The sequence below is a fragment of the Amblyomma americanum genome, chromosome 4 (assembly GCF_052857255.1).
Source record: "Amblyomma americanum isolate KBUSLIRL-KWMA chromosome 4, ASM5285725v1, whole genome shotgun sequence".
NCBI lineage: Eukaryota > Metazoa > Arthropoda > Arachnida > Ixodida > Ixodidae > Amblyomma > Amblyomma americanum.
In genome coordinates, this window is record NC_135500.1 from 129,661,131 (window position 1) to 129,683,878 (window position 22,748).

Sequence of the window (22,748 nt, forward strand, 5' to 3'; positions counted from 1 at the left end):
GCAATGTGTTGTTACAAACGCACGCCCGTAGAGACCGGCAAAAGAGAGGCGGGGGTAGAGAGGGCCAGCGACGGAGGCCAGTACCCTCTCTGCCTCTACGCGGGCCCTCTTTGCATGCGCGAGTTGTTGGTTGTGCATTCGTATCATCTGTGCCGGCTTGCAAAATTGTTCACATAATCCTGAATCTTAACGCATTCTGTACAATGAAGGCCGCCCGAAACACTTTCGAAATTCGTATCATTCCGAAATTCAGATCAACCATCAACCGTAATCGTATCATTGAGATTCTACTGTAACAGTGCTCAATTCAGCTGAACCATTTCATAACTAAGCCCACTGTGCAGGTGTGTTCCCTTCATGCAAGCATTTGTAATGAGTGGACTTCACAGTTTGGGAAAGAAACCACCAACAGAAACTGGCTGTAAAAATTTTTTTCAACATGGGCAGCGCAACTGTGCCCTCTACATAGTTTAGAACAGAAAACTGCGCATCACTGAGAGCTCGACTGAACACAAGTTGCTTCAGAGATGTGTTGAAGGAAGTTGTGCTTGGCAGGTCCACAGTTTGCAGTAGCACCTTCTCATCTTCCACACTGCCTTTACCAGACTCTGTGCTTCTTTAGAGTCATTAACTCTGCACACATAGCCTTCAGCTGTGCAGTTCTGTAATGTTAGCATCTTTCTTTGCACTGGCTAAGTCAGACCAAGAAAGACTTAAGCAGAGGTTATTTTGGTTTTTCACGCAACCAAATGCCGCTTGGTGTTTGTCCCGCCAGCTCAAAATTGTCCCTTTTGCTTTGAAGATGGTTGAAATTATTAAATTTGATAAAACACACTTTTTAGTTCAGCCACAGTCTTTCTTCTACCTGCAAAGCCATCTACAGTGGGTGTCTCCCAGTGTTTTTCTAATTTCATTTGACGATGACACACCTCATGTGAAATCTAACAAGCTTCACATGCCATACAGCAGATTTGAGGGTGTTTGACCATGAAACACTGTAGCATGGACTTAAAAGAATTAAATGCTGAAGTGTATGTAAGCTTCATAAACATATTACAGAAACAGAGAATGAACACAGTCACGTGACCTTAAGTAAGAACCTAGATAGAGAACAGAGTTAAGAACAGTGAAATGATGTTTGCGACTTCAGGAACACTTATGATTTTGAACAACGCATTGTGGTTAATAGACCAGGCATCAATACATAAGTAATTGTAAATGTGTGGACATTTGACATACACGAAAGTTTGGTTCAGTGCAGTCTTACACCTGCATTTCATTCATTAGTTCAACATTTAAAACTCATATTAAACACAATGGTGAAAAATGTGGACAGCCGATATATTGAGCCCCACTTGCACCTAAAATCCAATAGCAGCAGCTCCAACTCAAACTTATTTGATCAAATTCAAGCTAAATTTAACTTCAAATCAGATAACTATTTGTAGTACTTTCCTTGAAAGTTGCATACGGCCGCATCCAGGGGTCACATTTATGGGCTCATGTGCTGTTGTAGCTAGTGTGTGACAATGAAGGGACAATGTATTTAGTGCTTTACAGTGAAACAACAGATCATACATAGATGATCAAAGATAAGGCATTACTTCAGAGAAAATGAGAAAGCTGTAACCAGAACGCATGTCCCTCTCACCTGTTGCATGTGACCCAGGACGTTTTGCCTGGCAGTGAACACATCTTTTCCTTCCTCGCTGTACAGCCGGAAAATGAAGTCAGTCGTGTAGTTCTCATTGGCCTTCTCGTTCCTGAAAGGTGAAGGCAATACAAAGATAGACATGTCAAGCAAGAAAGACACAAGGAAGAAAAACGTGCTGAAGCTGTAGTAGTGATGCTAAGACTGCGTCAAGGAGCAATATATGGAAAAAAAATAACGACAAATAAAATCCAATTACTGACACCCTTTCCACAGTTTTGCCCCCCCCCTGTTGCTAGCATATAGTGTGCTAGCTAAACCAGCTATGTAGGTTTTCCATTTCCCAACACGCCTAACAAAACTCATGCTGTGAGACTATGGCTTGCTAGTTTCAAGTCTAATGCTGCCAAAAGGAATGCAATCCCCAGATGAAACACATATTTGAAGTATATGCTTGATATGGGCATGGCATTGTCCTAGTATCTGAAAGGATTCGATAATACAATGCATGGAAGTGTTACTATGTGCAAACAAAACCTTTGTGTCATGAAAGCATGGTGTACAGTCATATGTCCAGCAATGTGACATTATAGGCATGCGAGTCGATGCGGCTCTTTCAATTTCAGTTTATTGTCATATGTAATTACATCAAACAGCAACAATAATATTACACACAAGGGTACCAGAGTCACAGACTGACTTGTTTAGGTGTTACAAAATGAAAAAGAGGTCTATTTAGTGAATGCTACTGTTGCGTTGCCAGGCGTATGGCTGGCACTGTGCTTTTATGAGACAAAGGTTTTGTCTGCATGCAGGGATAGTACCCAATGCGAGGTTGTGGAACAGGCGGCTAACAGCATTGGCACTTGATGAGCCAGCAATCTGCAGCCTCGTCCAACAAGAAAGTGGCTTACTCAAAACCAGCGGATTGTTTTGTATTCTTTAAAAGGAACTTCTTGCTTCTTACCTGTCTTCTTTTTCCAGTGACATTTCAGCTGCAAGTAGGCACCTTGTGCCAACTTCTAATGTCTGATCCTTTTAAGATCCATTTCGACTTTCAATTCTGCTGCTCTTAAACTATGCCTAGCTCAGACACTTGAATTTGATGTATTATCTATACATGACAAAAATGTGCTAAGCATATGTAAAATAATCGCCGGATTTCGGTATCCTTACCTTCATAAACTACTAGTGCCTGCAATTCTTTTCATGGCTAGTGAAAGTGTGCAGAAAACATACCGCACGTGACCCACCTGAGGATGAGTCCTCGCTGGACACCCTCGGACATCTTGACCTGCATGTGCTGCACATCATTCATGAGGTCCTTGATGTTGAAGTGCTCCTCGAAGATGTACGCTGCATCCGCACCCCCTGCAAGCCCTGCCAGCGTTGCCAGGTAGCCGCAGTAGCCACCCATGGTCTCCACAACAAACACACGGCGCTTGGTGCCCTGTGCCGACTGGCGGATCCGGTCACAGATCTGTGTTGAGTGGAAAAGCACCAAGACGCAAGATGAGGCACGAGCTGGGGTCGTAAAAAGAATGCAATAGGGAGATATAAATGGCGTTTTATGAGGGAATAAGCAAGCAAGGGCTGTATTTTGTAACGTCCATGATGCTGCTTACTTGCATAAATGGGCTCCCTGCCCATACCTCACTGGGATAGATACTGACGAATGACAGAGCGCGACGACGCATTTGATACATCTGACGAGCTTTACTAGCCCTAATCTTGTGTCAGAAAACAAACTGTGAGGTGGTTCTGCAATGAAATGGCAGAACATGGTCCCTGTGATTTGGCCCAAATGGATAACGCGGCAGTAGGGTGGCTATTGGCAGCACCACGACCAGACCAGCTGCACATGTAATTGGTCTTTCACTTCCCCGCCCCCTGTTGCTTTTGTTATGACTGATGTCACGACTGAATGAAATTAAAATGAACTGAAATGTTACAAAATAGCACCATAAATCTTGTGCGAAATGCAGAGACTAGTATTCAAGTTCTGCTCTTTGGGAAACCTTTGAAACACCACACCTTCCTCCGTTTGCACCAACCTACACATTTTGTTACAACATGAAAATGACTCCATTAATGCATTTCCCACAATGCATCACTAGAAAAGTAAACTGTTTCAGCATTAGAACAAGAAGAATAGAAAAAAAAAGGCTTGCAATTAACCTCTCAGTAACACAGCAAAGGAATGAAAAAAAAAAAAGAGTGGCTTGCACTTTCTTGTCAACAGAGCCAGGAAAAGGTTTCCAGGAACGGACCTCAGTGATCTCGTTGAGGGCAGTGTCGGCCCCCAAGGAGAACTCAGTGCCGGGAACATTGTTGCTGATGGTAGCAGGGATGATGCACATGGGGATACGCAACTCGGGGTACCTCTCCCGGCCTTCAGCCAACTGCAGCACAGTGTGGTAGCCCTGCGGCACAGAAAAAAAGAGAGATCCACAACATGCGAGGCTGAAAAATTACACTCTGGAAGTATCATAATTTCATTATCCTTTTTTTGTCTGTCGCAAGCATCTGTCACGTATACTATTACATGATATTGTAGGGACAGACCTGAATAAATGGTAGGACAGAAAGACATAAGCAATTTCCAATTAAAATGCATCGAATTTACAAATTAAATTTTCATATGCTAAGGCAATAAGCCATAAACTCAGCTCGTAAATGGAAGCAGCCCCCCCAAGAAAGTAACACTTCTAACTGACACTTCAAAAGGTTTTTGCCATGTGTGCCTGTTCCCATGATAAACAGTGCGGACTCCACAAACAGCCCCCATAGATGCCCATGTATGTGCTGGTTGACGGTTCGACTGCCGATTCATGGCTGGCCCAAATTGTAACTAACAGTTTTACGGTAGACCTTACGCTGATTCGAACATAATCAGCCACACACCTGTGCAGCAATTATGGGGCCCACAGCCTATGTGCAAGGAATTGCCTCACTTAGGCAAGGCCGTGCATAGTTACTTATAAACCCTCCATTGTGTGCCACCTGAAATGGAGGGGTTGCTGCGCTATCTGCCTACTACTACATTCACAGTCGCTTTGCACAGGTGGCTGTGATGCACATTCTAAGCATGACAGCTGACTGTGAACACCTTTAGGAAGTCATTATGCAACAGCCGGAACAATATGAGGGTGACCCCTCTCGCCTGCCCCTGCCGCACCCTCCTCCTCCACTTTACACCTTACGCTCCCTCCTTTCTTTCTTCCTCCATCATCCCCTCCTTGCCTTTTTATAATCGCCCTTCCTGCATAATCGGTCCACTTTCATCCTTTACTGTGCCCTTCGCTTTGCTATAGTTTCTGCCGGTTACGCTGACAACGACAATGACGCACAAGCCAGGAACGGGCACCTAACAGCTGCGCTCCAATAAACTGCACATCGAAACTGATAATACCTAAGGCCCTCAAAGTTGTATACTACCAGATAATGAATGCACCCAGTTTATGGTTGTCAAAATGCTCTTCTTCCCCTTACATAATACACACTGAGCATTCGTACAGAAATAGCGCCTGCCAGGAGGCAGCTTGTCGCCAAAAAGGTGCAGGTGCGCAGAAATATGGCAGCTCCAATGTGTTGGAGACATTCTGGTGGATATGGTACGAACATGGTGGTGACATGCTATTCCGCTCAGCTCCGCATAGAACCACTCTCACATAGAAGCTTTGCTGATCGCCAGTAGACAACCATCTCGCACCTATAGGCTCTGGGTTGCATGTGTAGGTGTTGTTCCGAGCCACTGGCCAAAATGTCAATGCAAGGCCACTTACACACAGATTCCCACTTTTATACATGCACGTGCTTGTTCTAACTCTAAAGATGGGATTTATGCACCACCAGCCTTCTTTTTTATCTTATTTTCACACCTTCAAATTGTTGATAACATATAATCTTGAATAATAAAAGCTACACCACATTTCTGCAGATACTGCGAGAGTAAATGTGGTAGCGTGATTCAAATGCTGGGGTTGGACTAATGAACCTCGGGGTGATTCATTAAATGAATGAGGAGATAAATTTAAGGTGCCCCTGATCAAATATGTGCATTCCGTGCAATAACACAGATAAGATTTTTTTTGCATAATGGTAGATGTTGCTATAAAGTAGCTTTATGAAAAATTCCATGCTTATGCATGCAAAAGGAAAGAACAGGCTGGCATTTTTTCCTCAATCCGGAGGAGGATGTGAATTGTACTTCTACAAAATCACTTCCTTTTCTCTTTCAAATGCTGCCACTTCTGTATTATATTCTCACGGAGTTGATAGCTATGCTAATTTCAGTTCGAGCCTCAAAAGCAATGCAGAAGGCGTTTCTTGGGTGATAAAAAATAATAAAATTGCTTGTCACTGCCTCGTAGCAATGTGCACATTCAGGAGACTTGTAGCACAACAGCATAGCAAGCCCGACTTACTTCAAAGCCACCGATTATGAGCAGTGCCTGGATCCTGTACTCCCTAAGCCTGGCCACAACTTGCTCCATCATGTCACCAGGAAGTGTTCTGCAAAAACAGCAATAAATGCATACGTGAAGAAAGGAAAAAAAAAGCACAAACAAACGGCATCACCATGACACTGTAACTTAATTCCATGCTGTACTAACTAGGCACAGTACTGTACTGGATAAAGGAAAGAGCAGACATGTTTCTTGCACGTGGGAATGCTTGTGGACACATAATACGCATTAGCAGCAAAAATAAAAATGCATCATGATTAGACAGTTTCCAGCAATTTACACAAGGACGTAGCATAAGTTTTCTGGATACTGAGGCTGCAATCTGGGGACCCGTCCCCATAGTGAGTCAAGATCACAGTGACTGCTCACTCATGCAAGCACAACCCTTTCATGCACAACAATAAGTTCTGCTGTCGAGAAAAATCTGATAATTTGTGTGTGTATATTTAGAACCACTTATTAAACAAAAACAACATGAATGGCTCAAAAACTCTAGCAGTTCACTCACACCATGCACTTATGTGACCTGTAGTAAAAGTTCTCCACATTAGGGAAGGAGCAGCAGCACCTGACGGCATTTCTTATGCGCGGCATAGAACTTCACAACGTCCATCTTTACTTATTGTTTTGAAAAAGCTATTCTTTTCTCAAGACACAAAATAATTCCACCATTCTGTCCATCTGGAATTTAAAATGTACCTGCCATCACCGACTTAGTGACAACAGCGTATGACATGTCTAAAAAGAATTTCTAAAGTGGCGTGCGTAATCACAGATGCTGTGCCACTAAGGAATACTGCTTAACCCACCCTCGTAAGGTGTGGTTGCTGCCCATGCTTTCAGTCTGAGCATTATGCGCCCTTATTTTGTCACCACTGAGAGGATTACATGGCTGATTATAGGTGGCCTACAGCAGTCGATGAGCAGAGTGCAGAATATAGTGTTGAATATACCATAACATATTTTGGGTGCGAGTGATATAATAAATGCTAAAAGCACGTAATTAACTAATAGGACAGGCTCAACCTGTGACTCAACCCCGGGTGGCTTAAAATTTTTTTTCTTTAATGAGACAATTTTGTGCCCTTAGGCTGGATGCAAATTAGGTGTGTTAACACTTTGGATTTCATTTTCTCATTGGTCATTCTCTACTTTAGAATCATAGATCCCTATGAGTCCTCATACCACTCCTGGCACAGTGATGCAGCGCTTAAGCGATGCACCACTGCCTTGCTGCCACCAATGGGGCTTGTGCGGCCCATTTTGCTCTTCCCGAGCAACCTCTCGCAACCAATCATTAATTTAACTGCCACCTGCTATGGTGGTCAGCTTGCTCACAATCCGGTGGAAAGGTTGTGATGACGTCACAAGGTCATGTGACCTAGGTGGCCAACCTGCCACCCAGCTCTTCAAGGTACTCGTAGAGAGACCGGAAAAACATCAGCGGAATCAGTGAGTGAGTGTGGACTCTAGTGCTAGGACAGTAAAATCCCCAGAGAAGAAACTGAGGTGGCAGGTGGGCCAACTAGGTCACCTAACCTTGTGACATCATCACAACCTGTCCAAACAACCGCTAAGCAGCTGAGTGGAAGCTGTATTGCTGGTGCACTGAAAAAGTTTGTTCTAAAAGCCTTCTTGACTCAACCAGCACACTGCTTGTAGTAGGACATTGTAATGAAGCACGCCCCAGTTAAGGCACTGAACTAAATGTATTTTAAGAGAAATGAAATATCACTGACTTCGAAAAACCACATTAAGAAAGAGGAAGATATGCTCAGAAAAGAATTTAAAGGCGTTACCTACAACTCTGAGATCTGATTTTGGGCTAAATCATTCTCAGATACATCTCAATGCAAAAAAAAAATAAAATAATAAGGTGACCCTCTTAAGGTGAAGTGGACAGCGGGAGGTGACATGGCAGAAACTGCGCAAAATAGGTTGCCTGACAGGCAAATGACAGAAGAAAGCGAAGCTAGACAAGGTCGGAATGTGAAAACTGGGAAAGGGCTTGCAGCTCTCAAGATGCAGCAATGATATTAAACTCTCAGACTACGCACAGAGCAGTTGGGAAGAAGCCCTTCTTCAGTCGTGGAAAAGGAGAAGCAGTAGTGACAAACATGGTTGAGAAATTGAGGTGCAGCAAGAAAAATGTTCAGCCATTAATTGAGCCTGAAAGGCACACAAAAGTGAAATGAAACAGGACATGAAATGATAAGTGCAAGGAGGCAAAATGTAAATGCCATCCAAACGATGCCCCTTTAGGGTACGTTGAAACTGTCAACAATTTTCCTCTTAATAATAGTATATGCACATATTTTATTGACATTTAGCGCAAAACTCAAACTCCTTTATATACAGTGCCTGGGTGCTCGGTCCAACTGCGCATGACCTCAGCGGAGCACCATTACTATAGGTGCAAGCGTCTGCACAAAAGCTGTCAAGGATTCAGAGTTTTCATGTGTACATGTAAGAAGGTGATGCAAGCCAAAATCACAGTTTTTGTCCAGCACAGGCACAACATGTAGGCAGTTCCAAGGGACTGCATATTAAATGTTCCTGCATTCCATGCGCATATAGTGAATAGACACATCACTGCCTTAAACAAACAAACAAACAATAATGCAAGAGCCCGTGCTCACCGCTTGGTTCCCAGGAAGGCACCACCTTGGCCAACCCAGCCAGTAACATCATTCCAAGACATGAGCTGGATCTGTTGGTAGACACAAACTGGACGTCAACAACTTGGCAGGCTGTAGACTATACAACTTCCAAATCCCATTTACCAAAAGGAAAAAAAAAGAAAGGCCAGCCACATGTTCACAGGGTGTTAAAAAAGGTTCCCATAGATGGTGCCAGCCACACCAGCGACGCGTCAAGTCTTGGGCGATCGGAGGAGCTGCGAGCAACACGCCAGACGCTCGGGCCGTCGGCCGCCGCCTTCCTCCTCACCCTCATAAAAACATGGAGCAGACGACGACTCTCATTGCAAGCATCACCTCTCAAGCTGCTACACAGCAGCCCCATCGCTTCATTCCTAATAATCACACCTATGTGGCCAAGCCAGAAATAAAATCTCAGTTATCACCTAGCAAAAAGCAGTCTTCAGTTTATTAAGCCATCCTACAGTTAACAGGCATGAAACATAGCATGTGCTGTATCCTGAAACTCTGTACATTTGTCTCTTCCTCCTTTTGCTCCATGTCAAAAACAGTCGAACAAAATTAACAAATTTAAATGACAAACCAGATGAGACAAGTATGAGCTTTCAGAAGCAAAGTACCAAATCGTGAAATGCGATAGCAACCGCCTGGTGACCTTTTAATGTTTAACAAACATGATCTGAAGGCAGCCTGGTACTTTTCAAATGTTTGGCGCTCCCACAATTTCATGCCTGAAAACTTACTGAAATTCAACTTCACTAGGCCAAACACTTCTAGACAAGTGCTTCTGTAGGATACCTGGCAGCAAAATTCTATGCATGTTGCGATGCTTCAAAGCAAGCATCGAAATACTTGCTCAAGACCTCTGCTTGGTTTTCTATGACATCCAGTGAATTGCAGCCAATAGAAACTAAAACCAAAATGTGAAATCAGTGGCTTGAGGTGGCCTTCGATAACTGAAGCCAATGCTAGAGGTTCCAGAATGGTTGCTTGCAGGACTAGCTCGTTCATAGTATATTATATGGCAGCACGAATAACATAAGGAAGGGATGACACATCTTCCGCTCTGTCTCTGTCATCGTCCCTTCCTTAATGTTATTCGTGCTGTCATATAATCTGCTAGAAGTTCGTCTTTCTGAATTTGTTCTCTTTTAACACATATGGCGGCTCTTTTGTCAGCATATATATCGTTTGAAGTGATGGGTTTTTTGTGACAGAAATATTCCTTATACTTTTGCTTACCCCTGTAGAGTAGCTCCAAATATGAAAGTTCATGCAGAACATGTGTTAAGCAAGCTATGGATATTCTCAGTAGTGATGTAGGACTACATTTATGGGTAAAGCTTAGAGGGGACAGTCCACTTTGTAGAGTTAATTTCTTGAACCTGCACCAAAAAAAAAAAGATAAAAGGCAGGGGGAGGGGGGGGGGGGGGGTCACCCCGCCATCTGCCTTTCAGTGACCTATATTATGCCCAATGCAGTGAAATAAAAGCGATTTCCTAAAACAAACATCTAACAATGGATGCCTCTGAAGTATAATAACTGGATTTTGTAATAATTGCCATTATTCAACACCAGGCAGATTTAAATGTTACATAATCCGTCGAGATGTGGCACTCTCGGTCGAGTGCAAATGCCAGCAGGCGCCACAAGTTCTGCAAGGCACCGAAAGTGCATGCATAGTGGCAGGTGCATGCTTGACAGCTGCCACTACATGTCATTTGCACCTGTCACCATGTTTTCAACCAGTAGAGCTCAGGAGGGCAGAGAAGGAGAGGCGAAAATGCACAGGGCTGCCATGATCTTTTGTTTTCCGAAAAAGGTGGATCACACAGTTGCAGTCGCACAAGTAAGTGACTCACATTGCCCTCAACGAGGCCTTCAACACCGTCATGAATTCCATAGACAGTGTCTCCTCGAAACAGGCAGTTTCGGACGAACGAACGGACAGCGGCGTTCATTCCACAGCACGGAGCACCCACGTGCATCACAGCCATCCGATAGCCTTCCTGGAAATCGCGAGAGAGGAAAAGGAAGCATACAGAAGCACAGGAAAGCTATTGAAATCAACTCATTTAGAGTCTCAGTCAATGAGACCTTAGTGTACTTTGTGATGATGATGTACATGCTGAGACAACACACAGACAACACATAGACAACACATAGACAACACAAGATGACAAGGTGACTTTTTACTGACACAAGCTGTGAGACAAGCCTGAATGACTTTTGTGCAGTTCAGTAACGATGAAAACTAATTGAGAAAATGTAATTAGAAATAGCTACAACCAGGGCGAGTTTTACATGTTCAGGCCACAATGGCAAAAAAAAGGTATATGTATCATAAAAACTTGTTGCAACGTCTAACAGCTTATCACATGGTTTGATACACAGCACATCTACCAATAGCCATACTAAATGTGAATCAGTAATATCTTGGTTCACATGCAAGAAGCCCTGTGTGCCATCATTACTGGACCTTGTTTGAGGCTCAAATGCTTATACAGTAACCTCCTGTTAAGACGAACTCAGTTAAGATGAATCCTCAGATAAGACGAACAATGTTTCCCATATGATTCAGTGTAAAAAAATCCATGGTACTCGCAAGGCATTCATGCAGCTCTGTCGAGAAAAGGTTTGGTTTGGTTTATGAGGGTTTAATGTCCCAAAGCAACTCAGGCTATGAGAGATGCCGTAGTGAAGGGCTCCGGAAATTTCGACCACCTGGGGTTCTTTAACGTGCACTGACATCGCACAGCACACGGGCCTCTAGAATTTCGCCTCCACCGAAATTCGACCGCCGCGGCCGGGATCGAACCCGCGTCTTTCGGGCCAGCAGCCGAGCGCCATAACCACTCAGCCACCGCGGTGGCTCTATCGAGGAAAGCAAGACTATATAAAATGCTTCCAAACAAGAAAGCATACCCCCACAAGAGAGGTTCTGCACACTTTTGCGCTAAAGCATGGGGAAAGTGTCTTGTGGGAGCGCGCTTTCTTGGAGGGAAGCTTTCTTGACGGTGTGGAAAAGGCGGAGCACCTTATTCTTGCCTGTGCTCAGCGCAGAGGTCTGACATGGCCAGATTTCGGCATTACATGCACCATGTGACATGTTTCCTCCAAGGAGCGCAGGTGCGGAGTGCACCCGCTCTTTGACATGAGGAATTCAAGCATTGAACTTCCAACTGATGCAGCATTGCAACACGCTTTAGCACAATGCAGGGATGGTCAGATACTGGTGCCATTAACGCAGTGCAGAGATGGTCAGATATTGGTGCTGCGTGTGCACTGCCGGCGGCAGACGGAAAGGAGTGCAAAGGTGCACCTACTCGTAGAGTTAAAGAGCTCTCTGCGGACGGCGCAAGAGGGATGCACACAGCTACTAAACTGGGCAGCTTCGGTGCGCTTGGAGCCGGAAGGAAAGAAAAAATAAAATAAAGAAGAAACAAATAACTGTCGTTGCATTAAAGACAGAAAAAGAACTGGTGAAAAAAAAAAAGAAAATTAGACCAATGTTGTTTCAAGTACAATAATGTGAGCTTGTTTCATGCCCTCGGTCTTCAGCTCACTTCATATACATAGTGCAATAAATTCTTCATTCGCAATTATACTCTAGCTGGAAAGGCATTTGATTCACAGTTTCCATGTCACATATACATTTGGACACACCTAGCATTCTCATATGTGTTTTTGGGACTACTACGATTAAGATGATCTTCTGATAAGATCAAAACATTTTCGTGGTCTCTTAGAGTTCGTCTTAAAGAGAATTTCCACCACAGCATGCAACAGCTAGGAAACAGCGATGAATGGACATACACAACTTTAGGAATGAAAATGTCATGATCGTGTACACATGTAATTACGTGTTGCATTCTACTCACCCTGGCAGGCTAATCCAAAGTGTGCATTGAATTAAAAATTGAATTGAAAAGATTTTTCAGCTATCATGGGCAAACAAAGTGTGTGTTCTTCAACTGATGCAGCAAATGAGAGAATTTCAACAACCAACCTGTTTGTCCTGGGCCGACTTGGGGGGCTTCAGCCTTGTAAGCATGCGGTATGTCTGCACATTCCGCTCGAAGCTCCTACGAAAAACACGGCCCGCAAAGTTATCGCTCGGCTGTTAAGGAATCACATCGCAGGTTATAAATCAGTAAGAATGGCAAGCTGGGTGAGCTGGTTTGACCTGTCCGCACCTGTCCTGTTGTGTCTCCCTTGTCCCTGTCCTTCGCACTGCTCATCACCGTTACCATCAATCAGTGCTCAGGTGTTGAACACACTCTATTCAGATTCCCCCTGATATTGAATTGTAGTCCTTTAGGCACCCTAATTACCGAAATTTAGAGAGCCATGAAATTGTTTATCGAATTAATAAGTATTGAAATCATGAAATGCACGCAATGAGAAGAGCAGCAGAGATGTAAGGAAAACATTGTTGTTAGCCATGACTGGACAAAATTATAAAGACATCAGTAGAAGAGTCTCCATGATACAAACAAGGTTGATAAGAGTTTCAAGATCATACGAATTCGTAAAATTCCCCGGCCGGAGTGTATTGCATAAAATGTGAAGAATTTCAGATGTTTTAAACCCTCTCCAGTGCCACTACAGATGCACACCTCGCCAGCACTGTGATTGCCAGTTGCGCTGTACACACCATGAGTGAGCACATCGATGACCTCATGATCGCCAGAAGCCCTGTATGCACCGTGAGTAGTGGGCCGTGGCCGTGCGGCCGCAAATAAATCCTGTCAACTGTAAACAGATATGCATTTCCTCTGCTTCTGCATACAGATTTTGTTTGTTTTGGATGATACAAAATTTCAGAGGATACAATTTTTTTTGCGACCCTGCCAGGTTTGTATTATCAAGACTCTTTGGTATATAAATCCCACATTTTTTTTTTTTACATCTGCAGTTAATCAGAACCATTAGACGACACCAACAGCTCAGGCGCATGGCATGTCTGAAGCGGTTATGAAGCAGAAGAAATAAAACTTTTTCATGCAAGTTCTAAGTTAAAGAGGCACTTGGTGACTGAACCTGGCTTGCTATGAAAAGCCACAAAGAAAATGGTAATTGTCATTAGTGCAGGTTACACACAGACAGCAATAGGCACTTTGTAACAATAAGTGATGAAACCTTTATAACCTGTGAAGTAAAAAAATATACTTAGGCTTTCCATGTAAAAAAAAATCTCAAGTGGCTTGAGCCCGCAAATAATGAAAATGACTTCGTTTAACCTTAAACATATCACTGATAATGCCTTCTGTTCCCAAAAAACTGCCAGATATACAAGCCTTTCACTGAGGAGTGTTTATAGCACATTAAGAGCTGGCAAATTTCTACACACTTTCTGAGCATGTGTTTGCATTTGTCCACGCACGTGTATGCACTCCTCATGTGTGAAAGAACGCTGCCTGAATACAACTCGAAGACCGCCGTGCAGATGAAGTAGGTCTGGTGGTATAGTGTGGTATGTGGGGCTTAACATCCTGAAGTGACCCACGAGCTCTAAGGGATGCTGAGAAGAGGCCGCAATTCTACCACCTGGGTTTCATTAAATATGCACTGACGCCACACAGCACATTTACATTTTGCCTCCATCGATGAGAGTGGAACGCTGCCAGAATACACATCCTCAATTTTCTCCTCATGTTGATTAGAGGCTTCAACTAGGAAAAATTTGCAGTCATGTCCGCGAATGTCGGACAAGACTACTGAAGAATGGATGTGCAGCTCCCCTGCTCATAACCTTCTCATCCTGGCGGCACTAAGTGGACCCGAGCTTGATCACACAAGTGTGAGCATTCTGTGCAGGCTTTGAGCGACAGTTACATACAGTTTTCTTTCTCATCATGACCTCCTCCTTGCAATGTGAAGTGCCATGAACCTGGAGAGGGGGTGGGCACAACAGTAAATAAAATGTCACAGCAGAAGAAGAAAAGGGATAACCTGCGTGCAATAAGTGTCACCCCTGTGATGGATGCCCCTATTGTGTTAGGTGCAGCACACCGTAGGGGTCCTCTCGTGTAAGATTTTTGCGCTCAGACAGAAAACACATTCGATGCATAAAGTCTGCGACGTGCCAACAAGTCATGACAGGTGGCCTCTTACCTGCCTCGCAGTTGGACCGCCTTCTGCCACTCCTTGCTGGCCATGGCCTTGGCAACAGCTTGAGTCTATATAGAAGGACACCAGACTTATGTATAGTCGAACCTCATTATAGCAAACAGGTAAAAAGCTGTAAAATAGTTCGATATAGCAAAAATTTGAAATCTAAATTTTGTCAAAAACACACACCGGACCGGCGCCAATTCAGTCAGTGAAGGGAGAGCAACCCATGTAATCCTTATTACTTGACTAGAATACCTTTTCTTAAGTTTTAAAACTGTTTCGAAGGTGTTAGATTCCAGAGACCCCCCCCCCAAAAGAAAATAGGCGCCAGTTAGGTTGGCTTTTCTGCAGAGAAAAGCCAGCATACAATAGCGGCAGGCTACATATCAGCTAGGCTGGCTTCCCCGCATCACAGCCATGTCGCAAATAAAATGGTAGTCGGAGCGAAAGCTATTGCCATTTCCACCACCTCCAGCGAAAGCTACAACCGTCCATGCCGCTGGTTATGGGGAGCTGTTGACAGGTGTGAGAGGCGTGAACTCGTGCTGACTGCTTTGCTACTAGCCCTCCACACCGCTGTATCATCCGTAGCACTGCTGGTGACTGCGAGATATGAGCACTACTGCGAGGTAAAAGCATGAACCCTGGCGCAAATGCTTGCCGCGCTATAGTGCTAGCCACACCAGCACCAGTAACTTGTGTAGTGCAGCGAAGCCTGCCGCTTGCCGTCTCAGTGGGAACCGCTTGGCGCTGCTGGGGGGATCGATATATCCATAAAGTATAAATTGCATGAGTTCGTTAAAAATATTTCAGAACTCAATATATAGCTAATAATTCGTAACATCAGTGTTCGTTATATTGAGGTTCGAGTGTACTGCATAGCAGGTGCTCACCGCACCCCAGTGACAGTAATAATTCTCCTGTTATAATAAAGAAAAAGAAAAATTACTGAGGAGGCTCTGAATAGCTTTACTGAAGTTCACGCACACAATTACAGCACGTACACTCATCATAAAAAATCTCTGAAATGCTACTTTGCCAAAACAGATTTAATTTCTTTATGTTCAGGGCACACTGCTTGTGGTTAAATGGCACTTTTCTGTGGTTTACACACTGATAATATTCATATCTCATGTATCTGTTGCCAAGCTGCATGCAACGACGATGAAATTAATTTTTTTTTTTCACTAATACTACACTCCATTAACTTCTGACAGCGGCTGTACATAGTGAATCTGGAGATTTTTCTGTGAGTGCACTACACTTAGCGGTGACCGCCTGTGAGCACCCTTCATGTACCAACCAGGGTGCTTTTAATATTATCTAGTGAGTATGGTAGGTAGTTCTCTTAACAGTGAACTTGGCAGCCCATCCTTCGAAATGGTCATGCAAGCAGACTGTATCGTAGTAATATGTTTTTTTTCTGAGTTCTCGCCATAAAGGCGAGTTTTAAAAAGAAAGAAATGATATGTGCCCAATCTCTCAAGTGCTCATTTCAAAAGTCTTGGCGATTTCAATGCACGGTTTCTAGCTGTTATGAATCTATGCACACAATTTTGTAAATGCCTGTAAGAAATTAACAGGCAATGTTGTATGTTGTAAAAGTAATTGGCTTTCTTTGCATGCAAAAATATTTTTTTTTTCTAAAAAAGATAGAGAGTGGCCCCCGAAAAGGCCACAGCAGGGACAAAAATAAAAACTCACCAAAAAGCAAACTACTTTGGCGCCTTCGCCTAACAAATCCCAGTGTAAACTATATTGCTACAACTTTAGGCAAAGCACTTAGTAGCTACCTCTCAGAAACAACTGATGATATTCTTCAAGCACTTAGTTAAAGCTAGACATGAAATGACAGAGCACCCGAACCATGATTTTGACTGCACAGTGCATTTCTGGATCAAAAGCACCCACAGGAAATGCAAGACAAGCTCCTCTGCTGAATGCGGAATGCAAGTGCACTGACATCACTCGAGCATGGAAAAAAGAAAAAGAACAGAGAGACGCGATCTTTGCTTCATAAAAGTGTTCCATACGCAAGCACAGTGGCGGGCACATACCTTCTCCACACACTGCATGAGTGGCACTCGGACGGCTTGGTTGCCATCCAGGGACACGACACAAGCTTCTGAATCTGGTGTGGCTTCGAAGAGGGCCAGCACGGCCTCTGCTCCCATTCGGCAGCCCTGCAGAAAGGCCATGCATGCCCTCGGGCTGTGTACAGTGCACTCACACTGTTAGCATAAAGCTCGAGGGAGTATACATTCCAAAGTAGCAAGCAGAGTATACAGCAGCTGCCACAGTGAAGGAAATATGCCTGTAGTTATCAGATCACTGCTACTCAGGGAAAGGAGTCTTGCAGAATGTAATTGTAGATGCGTTCGCGGAAATGTGGGAACTGCCCACCCAGTTCTTCCCTTGGCATATTTGCGACACTGCAGTGCAACGTGTTGCCATTTCGCCACTCCAGTCACCAATTGTTTGTGCTAATATACAAGTGCGCCATGGAAAAGCCAAGCATCATTTGAAGTTTTTATTTAGACCGTTTCTCACTCCCTCTCCTGCATGCTGGTGGTGAAAAAACTGGATGAGGGCACGTCTTAAATATGCTGCTCAGATTTTTTTACACTGGCCCCGTGTCAGTAACCATCGTGATAGGAGCCTTTCTTGCTGCAAGCAACAGAACTCAGCCTCTACAAGGTAAACTAAATGTTGGCACGGGTAAAAACTGCACGTGAAAATTGAAGGAGCACGAGGTCAGAGTTTATTTATTTTGATCGAAGTGAAAACAAAATGTAACTTATCGTACCATGCACAAAAGAGTGTTGTCAAAAGTACCACCACTCACCAGGATTCTGTCAAAGGCAGATGGGCTGCCACCTCTCTGGACATGGCCCAGGACAGTGATGCGAGTGTCCTGCTTCAAGAGGTCCACGACCACCTGCAATGTCAAGCAAAGAGAGAACAAAAAGGTCATGGATCGGAGGCTTCACTCGGTGGCAATATATAAGCAGCGTATGAATAAGCGCTGGAGCTTGTGAGCTTGCAATTCATTGCAATGCTGCACTTACCTGCATTATATCCATTCAGTGAAACAGTTACAAGCGCCACCACCATACCTCTCACCAACATGCTTTCTTTGTGCCCCCAGTGGTAGAGAAAAGTTGTTTGGTTCGGTTTATGGGGGTTTAACAGCGTCCCGATTTGATGCAGGCTATGAGGGATGCTGTAATGAAGGGCTCTGGATAATTTCAACCACATAGGGTTCTTTAATGTGCACTGATATCACAAAATACACGGGCCTCTAGCATTTCGCCACGATCGAAATGCGACTGTCGTGGCCGAGATCGAACCCACATCTTTTGGATAGCAGCTGAGCATCATAACCACTGAGCCACTCCAGCGACTTAGAATAAAGTTGTGTCGTGCTCTTTTCAGATTTATATGGTGCATGAGTGGCTAATACCCCCTTCACATGGGCAATCTCAATGCCCATTGAGTCAATGACCATCGGAATTTTCGATGGCCATCCAGATGCACCACTACCTCAAGGCGAATTTCTATGATCATTGAGTACTGAGCATGCGATCCAATAGATAGCGCTAGAGGCAGCAACACTGAGTAAATACAAAGTAAAGCAGAATAAAATGAGTCTAATATTGGAGTAGTGCCATTTTTAATTGAAAGTTTGTCATTCAAATATTAAAAAAAATCTATTCAAATACTTTGCAGTTTGGCAAAACCAAAGACAGTGGTGGCGGGGAGATGATGGGTAATGATTCAAACTTAATTTCAGAAGCATTCATTCTTCGCGGGCGAAGCTGGCACAAATTAGTGACAGTCGTCAATGCATTTGTAGATACTATTGCTTCCATAGTTGTGGGGCTCTTCTTGGTCTGTGTTGCCACAAAACACGCTAAAGGTAAAAACAAGCGAAATGCAGTGGCACACCGCTCAACATGAATTGGGTTGGTTTGCTTATATCTGACCACCAGACTGTCTGCAGAGCTGTCATTTTGGCTACCAAATAAAAATTAATTTATGAACTGGTTATTATAATCTAAAATGTCATTAAATTAAAAAAAATATTTTGATTTACTATGACTTTTTGCGTCTTAGTTCTTGAAAATATGGTGAGTGCAAGGCCATTCTCTATGGCCTTGAGGTTCCAATGATCATTCGCGAACCCCCATTGAGTCAAAATCGCCGTGTGGCACTGGCCAATCCCCATTGAGTTCGATGTTCACTGACTCAATAGGCATTGAAACTGCCCGTGTGACAGGAGTATTAGGCTATTATGTGCCAGAAACATGCCTAGAAACATCTGTTTTTTTTTTTCTGCTACAGGACTGAAAATTTCGAAACATTTCCTTCTAGCGTCTTAGAGGTGCGTGAATGAGCACAACTGTACGTTCTACTAAAATAAAGCAAGGACGAAAGAGAATCTGCAGTTGGATGCAAAACAACATGGAGCGAGTGAGAAGGATACAGCCAAGCCCTAGGCCCACTGCACAGCTGTGCTCTCTGCCTGCACTGCTTTCCCTCATGCTCTTTCCCTTCCCCAATCCTCCAAGCCACTTGGCACATATTTGACGAGTCACTGGCCAAATAAAGTAAATATTATGTAAAATAGAAATAAAAAATAAACCAATGAAATAAAAGAGTATTACTAATGGGTAGGATAGTGAGCTAATACATCAACGCCTGCAGCAAGAGCTAAAGCACATTACAAACTGTACAAGTGTGTGTAGGCGGTGAGCATCATAACGCAGCAGTGAAGATCATGCCACTTGTAGCATTGGCTTTCTCATGGCCTCACAAAGCATCTCTTATCTGTTTGATGAGCAACAAAATGCCGACTTTGGGTGAGTCTGCAGTCCCATTTATTTGACGCCTTAATTTTGTCTACCACAATTGCTGATGCTAAACCTGCCTGCACTTAATTTAAAATTTTCTCCAGCGATACTAATAGGAAACTTTAGTTTTAGTAGCACAAAAGTTGCAGAGTCTGCTATACATCCTCTGATTGTAGTGGGAATAAATATAGGTTATTTTCACCCGTTAAGGGCGTAGGCATTTTAGTACCTTCAATTCTAGTGCAACCATGAAGGCCTGTGGCAGCTGAAATATATCAGATGCTGTTAGCCACAACAGAAAACTCGGAACAAAGTTGGGAAGGAATAAAAAAAAGAAAGGAGAAAAACTGAGGCCAGTGGACAGCTAGCATGTGATGGCAAATCAGAGCCAAACAGAAAGCACTCATAGCAGCCACTTGCCTTTCTGATCATCTCCGCTGTGATGGGATTTCCGTCTCGATCTTGTGCGCCCTCAGCCAAGATGATAATGTTCAGTCTCTGGCCAGTGTCTCTCTCCTGAAAAAAAAAAGGGCACAGATGAAATAAGGTCGGAATTCTACTCAAAAGGACCAGCACACCCTTCAACATGAATGATGATTAGAATGATGTCATTATCACAATCGTGAAAGATATACGAGATGAAAAATAGATAAAGGAGGCTACCAACTCTTCCCTGAAAGGAATGCCATGGCTGTGTGTTTGAAATAGAGAGATGTAATTAACCCATGCGAGCACAAGTGTAATGAGATGCATGGTGTCACGAAAGCAATGTTTGCACTTATTCTGCAAGCCCATTGTGATGGCAGAAGCAAGTAGGACGTTCAAATCTCACAAAGAACTGAAAAATTTGAGTGAATAAAAAGACCATGTTCATGAGAATGAGAAGAGATCCTGTATTCTCTGATATTTGTCTGAAGTTCGTAGCATTCAATCATGCCATCTACGCTGACCATTGACAACACAGACAGCATACTTCTCATCGAATACAGTGGATGTTAATGGCACCCCTCAAGGCTTTCACTATTGACTTAGCTTGTCAGAACTGAGCCTGTCAGCTTGGATTCATCAACAATCCTAGTCACTAAATATTTTTCTTCGCATTCTTCTGCTCATAAACTCTTCTTCAATCAGGCTGCAGGAGAGTTCTTTTTGCCAAGGATTCAGAATAGAGGTGGCTGTTAGCTTGCTACACGGAGCAGTATGTCATCTGTAGCAAGTAAGGAATGGTGCTTCATAGCTTTAGAGTATCTTTATAGAAAGTCAAGTCAGTTTTCATTCCAGAGGCAAGCAATGACTGAAGCACACTGCATGTTAAGTCTAGGTGAAAAAGCAATTACAGGTGCTTAGCAAATATGTCTTTTGCCGAATAACCTTGTACATAACCATTATCTAGCATATTACAGGTCTACAAAGGCATAAAAAGAAAGACAAGGTACAGCACAGCCAAATCTATTCCTGTTCTAATGCCACCTTACATGAATGTTACAAAACCAGGCTAGAATCAAAGGCAGACACCACTTATCAATAAAGCACAATTTTTCGCTTACCGTAGTTACTCTCAACAGTAGCGAGTGACTAGCCTTATTCATAATGGATTCCTATGAAGTGCATGTTCGTTAATCAGTGAAACAACGAGGCCATGCTACACAGTCTTGAAGAGTAACTCATGTGCATGTTCGCATGTGATTCTTGGCCAGAAGCAATTAGCTACCTAATGCTGAAACACATGCATAAATGTATACATAAGCCTACTGAATATAAACAAGTGACCAATGCTGCAAACTTATACAAAAGACAAAAGACATTTCCCTTAAAACTGCTCGCTCTAACACTCAACAGATGTTGTGACTCGTACAGAGTACAAAACAAGTGAGACTGCACCTGCTGCAACTTTGAGCAGAGGACGCTCTGCCATTCACCGTCCGGTGGACACTCGGGAATGAACACAAAGTCAGCCTCACTGGCCAAGGCTGCTACAATGGCCAGGTAGCTGGAATTTGGCATCCGCAAAGAAAAGAAAAGCACGAGGATGGATTAGAGCCTCAAATCCAAAATGCGGCGGAGAGACGATAGTTAAAAATTCAAACTTGCTTAATTCAAAATTCTTTCCGCTTATTTGAATTGACACTTTGGCCCTGTCAATAATAGGCGTGTTAAAATGGCTCCTCTTAATCAAAACAAGTTTTCAGTTCCTTTCAAATTCAAATTATCAAGAGTTAAGAGTAACAAGGCATTGCCCATGAGATGCTGACAAATGAAAGTTATGGCTAGAAGCAGTATAGAAATTCAATGTACCCATGAAAGCTGCCAGTGTCATTACCTGATGCATGACACTGCTGTTTGTTTTTGATGAATAATCAATGGTTTCATGTATGCTGCAAATTCATGGTAGGTTGTATTTGTGCCACTTAAGTCTCGCTTAGAAACTCATTTTGACGCAGGATTTTTGCACTCTTCCCAAGAGATAATGATTACTGCGAGTGGTTATGGGTCGTGACAAGTTTGGGAAGGAGGGTGCTTTGAAAGATAACAGGGTGGCAGACGCGGCCCAAGTGAAACCGATGATGACCGCCCAAACTGTATCTGCACCTTAAGAAATGATCAGCCATTGAGTATAGGCAGCTGCAACATAAACGAGGACAGTGGGGGCAGCGACGATAAGAGCCGCTGGCAGTTTAAGTGCATTCTTTGCCCCAGTGGAAAAGAACTGTAACAACTTGTAAGCGACTTGCCTGCTATGGTCAAAAAGATTTTCACTACTACAAAAGCAGTCTGCACCTCTGTTTATAGAATAATAAGACTTCGAGGGAGCCTTGAACTTCCCCACATGTTACAGACAACAAAGTTTCTTGAAGCAAGTTTTGGCTTTAAAAACCCTTATGTGAAGAGAGATGTTCAGTCAATGCACGAAAGATTTTCTAACAAAGGTCAGCTTTCAGACAGTAGTCCTGCAACAAGTAGCGCTGATTATCTACACAGTGCTGTACTGTTCGCGAC

The 22,748-nt window shown here is 43.4% G+C and overlaps 1 protein-coding gene across 2 annotated transcripts in view; it reads right to left on the reverse strand.

Annotated features, from left to right (window-relative positions):
• Positions 1–22,748, reverse strand: part of Pfk (ATP-dependent 6-phosphofructokinase) — a 59,989-nt gene that overhangs the window by 24,888 nt on the left and 12,353 nt on the right. For both annotated transcript variants that reach the window (XM_077661688.1, XM_077661687.1), the window contains exons 6-17: positions 21,633–21,741; positions 20,172–20,267; positions 17,744–17,836; positions 16,956–17,081; positions 14,899–14,963; positions 12,791–12,866; positions 10,644–10,790; positions 8,760–8,830; positions 6,079–6,166; positions 3,922–4,074; positions 2,905–3,131; positions 1,652–1,763 (exon numbers count right to left, since the gene is read on the reverse strand). In XM_077661688.1, the coding sequence (XP_077517814.1) occupies positions 1,652–1,763; positions 2,905–3,131; positions 3,922–4,074; positions 6,079–6,166; positions 8,760–8,830; positions 10,644–10,790; positions 12,791–12,866; positions 14,899–14,963; positions 16,956–17,081; positions 17,744–17,836; positions 20,172–20,267; positions 21,633–21,741 (1,363 nt within the window). The remainder of the gene's footprint in view (positions 1–1,651; positions 1,764–2,904; positions 3,132–3,921; positions 4,075–6,078; positions 6,167–8,759; positions 8,831–10,643; positions 10,791–12,790; positions 12,867–14,898; positions 14,964–16,955; positions 17,082–17,743; positions 17,837–20,171; positions 20,268–21,632; positions 21,742–22,748) is intronic.